Source organism: Arvicanthis niloticus, chromosome 4 (genome assembly GCF_011762505.2).
Source record: "Arvicanthis niloticus isolate mArvNil1 chromosome 4, mArvNil1.pat.X, whole genome shotgun sequence".
Lineage (NCBI taxonomy): Eukaryota > Metazoa > Chordata > Mammalia > Rodentia > Muridae > Arvicanthis > Arvicanthis niloticus.
In genome coordinates this window covers 81984287-81992621 of record NC_047661.1, presented here as the reverse complement: position 1 = coordinate 81992621, position 8335 = coordinate 81984287, and the positions used below count along the sequence as shown (strand labels likewise).

Sequence of the window (8335 nt, the reverse complement as noted above, 5' to 3'; positions counted from 1 at the left end):
CTTAATGGTCTTTATGTGGATGCACAGTGATATCTTCTTCAACTGCTTTCTAAATGCAATCCTGTGGGCTTAAACGGTATGCTCACATTTATAGCATGCAGATAATAGCATAGGATATAAAAAGAAGCACTTAACCTTATGAACATCATTTATGAAATGTATTGCTATTTCGATGTCTCTATTTGGGAAGAGGAAGGGGAGAAGGAAAAAAATAGAGCAAAAAAGATAAAGAAAAGAAATAGAGCCAAAAAAAAATTAAAAGTAGCCGTCAAGAGCCCTCGGGGAACTTTTGAGTGTGGATACAAAGTAAGCAGCCACTGCCACATTCTCCCGCCTCCGGACCACATTATTCCCATGTCCTGAGAAACTGAGGTTTAAATAAAATAATAATAACAATGGACTAGTTTGTTTGGTAAAAGTCATTTCAAGATAACATGTATTGGGCTGTGGTAGTTACTGCTTACTGCTTTTAATCAGTGTTTACAGCAACTGAGCGGAGAGATATGAAAAAAATGTGCAGTTTTGTGAGTGGAAAGACTCTTGATCAAGCTTAAAGTGGCAGATAGAAGGGTATACTTGTTAAAAATATGACTAGAGTTTAGGAGAAGCCTTTCAAAACAAGAGGCTCCTTAAGATCAATGACTGATGTACAGAAGACTCTAGCTTTCTTTTTAAAAAAATTTTTTATTGGATATTTTATTTACATTTCAGATGTTATTCCCTTACCCCATTTCACCCCCAACCAGGAACCCCCCCATCCCATACCCCTCCTCCTGCTTCTATGAGGATATGTTTCCACCTCACTCCTACCTCCCCACCCTCGAATTCCCCCACACTGGGGCATCCAGCCTTCATGGGACGAAGGACCTCCTCTCCCACCTATTCCTGACAAGGCCATCCTCCTCTACATATACAGCTGGAGCCATGGGTCCCTCCCTATGTGCTCCCAGGCCAGTGGTTTAGACCCTGGGAGCTCTGGTTGGTTGGTATTGTCGCTCTCCTTATGGGGCCACAAACCCTTTCAGCTCCTTCAGTTTTCTCTCTCATTCCTCCATTGGGAACCCCTTGATCAGTTCAATGGTTAGCTGTGAGCATCTGCCTCTGAATATGTCAGACTCTGGCAGACCTCTAAGGAGACAGCTATGTCAGTCTCCTGTCAGCATGCACTTCCTGACATCCACATCAGCGTCTGACACCTTTGGTGACTGTACATGGGATGGATACCCTAGCTTTCAAAAACCCCAAATTCATTTGAAAGGAGAGAGTGAATTGAGAATGCACTTGAACTGCACCCTGACTGAAAAAACCCCTCCTAAACAAATGTTTCCCTAGATTTGGCCTTGAAGGCAGATAGAGGATGCTGTAGTTGGGGTCCAAGGAGCCAGCTTATGTCTTAACTTGCAGGTCAGCACTGATTTTTGCAGGCAGGCTAGATGTAAGAACGAGGGGTCATGAAAACTGTACTGACCATTGAGATCAGGCAATGCGTAGTAGGGTCTGAGTCCCTGCAAGCTGGCCCTGGAAGCCAGGCCATTGTATGAAGTTGTGAAGGTCAAGCCTAAGTTATAATGGAGACTCCAGAATGGCTGGAGATTCCAGGACTGTGAAGCATCTGCTGAGGAAAGTTGCAGGCATTAAGTGGAGTTAGCCCAGTTGGGGAGAGTTGGGTCATGGCATCTGTCTCAAGACTGTGATGATGTATCTAGTTAGCCAAGGCTGCTCCCATGATTTCCCTCCCTTTTACTTAAGTTCTTAAGTTAAAACACACTAATTCAACCTGATAAATGTATTTTCCAGCTGACACCTCATCTCCACTACTCCTGTGATCCTGTGATTCAGGGTCTTCCATCTTGTTCTAGGTATTAAGACAGGCTCACTCCATAAACAGGAAGCAGTCTTCATACCATGAATTTTCTTCCAAACATGATCATGCTAACCCTGATGCTCAAAATTTCATGATCCTCATCTGTAAAGTCCAAAACACGCCCCCACCCAACCATAGTTTTAGCCTTCACCTCTTCTTTTATGTCCAGCCTAGGCACTTTCCATTTTCCCACCCAGCACACACACACACACACACACACACACACACACACACACACACACACACAAATCCTACTTCTTGGTCTCATTAAGACTCACAGACAGCTCCCACTGTTTTGCCTGTTTAGTCCTGGGTATTGCGTAGCCACAACAAAAGCAGTTAAAAACACGTACAGGACCGGAAGCTCCTCAGACTCCCTAAACCTTCTTTAGCACCCAGTGTCCTCGTGGCTCCTTAGAAATGACTCCTTTTTATGGGGCCTGTGGCTATAGCAGAGGACCCATGTTTGGTTCTCAGCACCCACATGGGAACTAACAACCAACTCCAACTCTAATTCCACGGGATTCTACTCCCTCTTATGGCCGCCCAGGACACTGCACGTGGTGCACACGGGTACATACCCGGGTACATGAAACACTCTATAACACAAACCAGAAAGTAATACATCCTTAAAAAAAAGAAGGAAAGAAAGAACTGAGACCCCTTTAAATGGCTACACGCAATGTGACAGTTGGGCGTTAAGGTTGTGAGCCCCTCAGCTCTTCTGTCCCAGCGCCAGGAGAGCCCTCCCAGAGTTCTCTGACAATTCTAACTGCGGACTCCCCACGGAGAATCAGAACCTGGTGTGGGTAAGGAAATCTCGCGAGAAGTGCTGCGCGCGAGATCCCGGCCAGCTGGACCAACGGTTAAATTTAGCTGGTTCAGCCCAGCTGCTCACTTGGGCGTGTTCTCGGGCTTCCAGGAGGTTCTGAGGCAGAAGCTCGAGGCTCCATTCGATGTCTTCATAAAGAATCGCTCGCGGGCGCGGAGCCTGCCCATGGTGAGGGTGTGGAGGGTTTCCGGGGCCTGGTGCTCACGAGTGCAGCTCCGTCACGCGTGTCGGGGTGCGTGGCTTCGCGGGCTTCTCCGGCTAGGGAGGCCGGGGGCCTGGGCCTCAGGCGGCCTTCGAAGTGAGGTTCGGGTGGGCCTGTGGCCACGTGGAGGCCGCAGTGGGGAGATGGCGGGCCGTGCAGGCTCTTACCGTGCAGGCCACGCGCCGTGGGCCGGCATACGGACCCCTCTGAGGGACCTAGTTCACTAGGCTTCAGCCTTACTCACCAGGCCGTGTGAACTCTTCCCTTCCCCCGAGGCCAGAAGACAGCATGGAGAAGCAAAAGCCCTTCACGCTGTTCGTGCCACCGAGACTGAGCAGCAGTCAGGTGTCTGCCGTGAAGCCGCAGACCGCGGGAGGAGACGCCAACTACTTCAAGGTCAGTTTGCATGTGCGCCTTGAAGAACGTGCATGGGCCAGTGAGTGGGGGAAAGGCGCTTGCCACCAAGCGGGGAGCCCCGAGTCCCCTGCCTAGAACCCACAAGGTCAAGGGCGGGAAGCAACTCTGCAAGCCAGTTTTCTGACTTCCACACCTTGGGCTCGGCTGCGAGGCCACAGAGACACAGGAGAGATAGATGCCAATAAGAAGAGCACACTTTGTATGTTACAGTGATAGCTGATGTACCCTCAAAGTTTGAATGGCTCCCCCCTCACCCCCGCCCGAAATCACAGGCCTTATTGTATGTTGACAGCATTCAAACTTTAAGAGACTTCTTTAAAAGTGATTCTGGTGAAGATTCACTGCTGGGCTGGAGAAATGGCTTTGCCCTCAAGAGCACATACAGTTCCCAGTATTTCTGCTCTTGCAGGGCCGGGCCTTTTGATATCATCTCTGCTGGCAAAACACACACACACACACACACACACACACACACACACCCCTTAGAAACTTTAAAAGAATTACTGTTGTAAAACTGCATAAATAGGATTTGCTTATTTAAATTATCTGCTTAAATGATTTGAAACTATTAACGCTTTTATTAACACATTAATTGTAGATAATGGGTTTTATTATGACATTTTCACATATGTAAATTATACTTTAAACACTTAATGTACTTCAAAGGGTGTATAATTACATTGGCTTCTTTTTAAGTCACTTTATGTATGTATGTATATGTTAGTGTGTGTATTTTACATATATGGGTATATATACATATACACGTGTATATATATATATACATAGATGTATATATGTGGGTATGCATGTATATATGTATGGTTAAAAATGCATTTGAATATTAGCACTCAAAGTGATATTGAATAGGATATTTAAGAATCTCCATTCCCCTCCTATTCCCCTCCCACTAATTCCTTCCCTTCCCAACTAGTCTGCCTTCTATTTTCATGTTTCTTTTGTGTGTGTGAGTAATCCAGTGTGTTTCATTAGAGTTGCTTACTGCAGCATAAGCTCAATGGTACCAGTGGTTGTACCATTGAAGAATATGTGTCTCAGGATTTGAGGCAATTTATAAGGAGAAATATGACAAAAGTAGGGATTTTACCAAGGAAAATTAAGACTATTTGGACAAATGGCTATATGTGGGTAGTAATTAATATTGTGACTGAGCTTCTTGGTAGATAGGGTAAAAGGGAAATTCATTTATATAGTAAAAGTCTAATTGAGTAGAATTACATAAAGATTTCTCAGGTAAAACAGCTTTTTATATTATTTAAATTTCTTAAGTGGTACTTTCTATGGAAATGATATGTAGTTAATATTTTAGTTTTACATGCTGTAGATAATTTCTGCTCCAGTCAAGACATATTATTGATATTTGATTCAGTGAAGATCTCAAATTGGTTGAGGGAGATGGAAGGAAACCATATACTATTGAAATTGCTAATATTTTAGAATATCTACAAAGCTTCTGTTATGTAATTTATAGCTTAGGTCCATCTTACTAGAGGAAATAATTAAAATTTTTGCTTTGCTTATTGGGAGTATTTGATATTTTCAACACCATATATTAAAAGATTTATAGTTACAGTGACTTTAAGTAGATATTGGTTACTATATTTGTATATTACACTGTTAGGTATCAAAGTGGTATTGAGCAGAATATTTAAAGAACCTCTTTGTATTTCTAGACTGTCAACAAATGTACAGAAGGTGATTTTGGTGTTCCACTTACAATGTCCAGTCTATCAAAAAATCGGGAAAACATTGATACAGGTAGGTTTGGAAAAATATGTAATCTTTCATTTTGTTATATACATTGCCAGCTATACAACACAAGTATTACATTAATACTCTTCAGCTAGATAAAATAATATAAATAATGTTCTCATAATTAATAACATTTTATTTTGCAGATCATGCTTTTCAGAAACTTAGCATTTTGCCCATGCTTGAAAAGGTTAGTAAGAGTGTGCTCATACAATCTGTTAGAGATTGCATTATTTGAAGAAAAAAAAATCAGTAGTTGTGGGATTAGTAGTTTTGTGTAATTTAATTCTCATTACATTTATGTGTATATATGCTTATGTGTATTTGTATGTATGTGAGTGTGCACATATCATGATATATGTGTGGAGGTCATAATGAAACTTATAGACCTGACCTCAAATCAGGTTATCATTGTGGCCATCATTGTTACTCATGGAGCCATTTTGCTAGTTATAGTCTGGTGTATTTAACTGTCATTAGCTTTAAAAATATAATCTTACAGTTGTGTGGTTTTTTTGTTTTGTTTTGTTTTGTTTTTTTTTTAGGTTGCTAATTCTGGCAGTTGCCACTATCAAGAAGGAGTAAATGACTCTGATTTTGAGGTCAGATATTTCCTTCTTATAACTGGAATTTCATTTATTATTTGAATATACCTTTTTAAGGTCCCAAAGTATTCATATTTGGTTAATGTTTTAAAATATATTCTTTGAAGTCTTTCTTTTGCTGGCTCTGGGGACTATACCAGAGCTTCATGTATTTTAAAATGGCAACTGTTCTACAACAAAGTTGTATCAATATTCCAGATATTTTTTTCCTCTTAAAGTATTTGAAGTGCTAAAACTTTTGTATTTTCCTAGGTAAAAGAAAACAATTCTTTTGGGGAGATTAAATTTTAAATAAAAAAAAAAACTAGAGAAGTAGAGATAGATATGTGGAAAGGCCAGCATTTTACAAAAATAATCTTTGACAGGTAAAATTGTCATTTGGCTGCTTTATTGTATAAGAAGTTGATTTGTAGAATATGGCATAGTTTTTGTATTATAAGAATCATCCTTACAGCATTATCTTATAAAATAAGGGAAATTTCAGGCCCTGATAAGTGCTGTATGTCTATTGTCAGGGTTAATAGTGTCAGAGAATAAAAAAAAATATTGGAACCAGTTTATATTTTGGTAACAGGTTAAATGCAAGCAAATAACAGTTTATTTTTTAAATATGACTTGGAGTATAGCTTCATGTTAGAGTTATGTTATTTGTTTAGCATGTGAGATGCCCTGAGTTAGCTCCCCAGCTCCAACATGAAAAACAAACCCAAATTCCTCTGGCATTTATACTATGATGCGGATAAGAAAGGCAAGAAATCTAAAACCTCAGGCTCATTGAAAATTACATATTATATTTGCTATTTTTCTTGTCATATTCTTAATATGCTCTTAATCTTCAAATGATTTCTGTAAACAAAATGCTTTAAGACAATTGTCAACATTTATATATTTTCTGTGGAGTGATGTATTTTAGCTGTTATTGAGTCAGATCCTCTTACTGAATTAAATTGTCCTTAACTTTAGCATTTTTCAGTCTTGATTTTATTCAATAATTTTAGTGAAGTAGCATATGATGTTTTGATACTATGAAAGTTAAATCTTGCTACAGTATAAATCAAATAGACAATTTGTCACCATTAGTATATATGTATATCTGGTAGGTAACTATTGTTGGTTATATTAAACTTTAGACAATTAACTTTTGGAAATCCATTTAAGTAGAATTCAGAGCCAATGAGCAGACTGTATTCAAAGCTGTATAAAGAGGCTGAAAAGATAAAAAAGTGGAAAGTGAGCATAGAATCTGAACTGAAGCAGAAAGAAAATAAGTTGCAAGAAAACAGAAAGATAATTGAAGCCCAGCGAAAAGCCATTCAGGAACTTCAGGTACAATGGCATTTTGAATTATAAATATTGCAAATAAATACTATTTGAATAAAAATAAAAGAAAAGATAAAAATATGGCACACAGTAAATATTAGCATAGTACTCTTGGAAATAGAACATTAATTCAAAGTGAACTGCATTAATTTTGTTTATGTGGCAGATATTTTGAGAACAAGGCTTTTTGAAATTTCACTAATAAAGGTTACAAGTCAGATTCAGGAATGAATACAGGACAAATTACACAAAATTTTGTGAAGATGATTAAGGAAATAATTAGATAATGACAAACTTAGTCACATTTATTTATTAAGAAAGTTTAACATTTTATTAAGTCCTATTATTGATGTTTAATTTGATGTGATATATATCAGAATGTATTTATAAAACTTTGAAATTGTTTAATTATAGCATAGAATGAGAAAAATGGTGCAAAGTACAAGCAGCTAATACACTTCAGTATTATTAGAGATAATATTCTCTAAATATTATTGAATGTTTTTACGAGTCATTCAACACATTTTAAGTTGATGAAAGTGAAAGGTTCGTCCCTCCCTTTTTACAATATTTAGTGTATGAATGTGTGTATGTTTAGGTCAGAGGACACATTCTGGGATTTAGTCTTCTGCCTGTATCATGTAGGTTCTGAGGATTGAACTCAGATTGCCAGGGATGATAGCATATGTCTTAATTGGCTGAGACATCTTGTACTCCTTTTCCTTTTCTTGAGATGGGGTTTAGTCTTGTGTAGCTCAGGCTGTCCCCAGACTCCTGATGTTCATGCCTCCACTTCCCAAGGGAGACTCATATTTTTATGAAAAATTCATAAGCTGTAAATTTTCCTTTTATGTGGAAAGAAAATAATTTTATAGAATTTATATAATAACATACTAGTAAAGAAAACTTGTTTAATGATTATACTCTATGCTCATTAATTTTTAAATGAAATGTAATTAACTTGTTCTCTTTTATAAATTAGTTTGAAAATGAAAAAGTAAGCTTGAAATTAGAAGAAGAAATTCAAGAAAATAAAGATTTAATAAAGGAGTAAGTGTTAATCTTTCTTCAAAATTTATTATTAAAATAATTTTTATTTGTTGAGTACTTTCTTTGTGTTATATATTATAGCTATAATAATTTTTATCTGAGTGTGTGGGGAGCCTAGAAAGCCCTGAGTAGTTGTGGAGGGAGTGGATGACGTCCTGAGTGAATGTGTATTATTTGATGTAGCTATGCCTTAGACCCTTGAGAGTGGCGAAGCCTTCCCAGGGTGAGGCGTGAAGGATAACAAAGCTTTCCTCTGGTCTAAGAGAGAATGGTAT

General features: G+C 38.5%; 1 protein-coding gene across 3 annotated transcripts in view; it reads left to right on the top strand.

The window, feature by feature from the left end:
- Positions 1-2698: 2698 nt before the first annotated feature.
- Positions 2699-8335, top strand: part of Sycp1 (synaptonemal complex protein 1) — a 119684-nt gene continuing 114047 nt past the window's right edge. The window contains exons 1-7 of one of the 3 annotated variants that reach the window (XM_034500314.2): positions 2699-2864; positions 3179-3294; positions 5007-5091; positions 5232-5275; positions 5631-5687; positions 6852-7016; positions 7993-8060. In XM_034500314.2, coding sequence (XP_034356205.1) covers positions 3187-3294; positions 5007-5091; positions 5232-5275; positions 5631-5687; positions 6852-7016; positions 7993-8060 — 527 coding nt within the window. In that variant the 5' untranslated portion in view covers positions 2699-2864; positions 3179-3186. Of the gene's footprint in view, positions 2865-3173; positions 3295-5006; positions 5092-5231; positions 5276-5630; positions 5688-6851; positions 7017-7992; positions 8061-8335 lie in introns of all 3 variants that reach the window. The other 2 variants (XM_076932103.1, XM_076932104.1) reach the window with 2 other exon arrangements.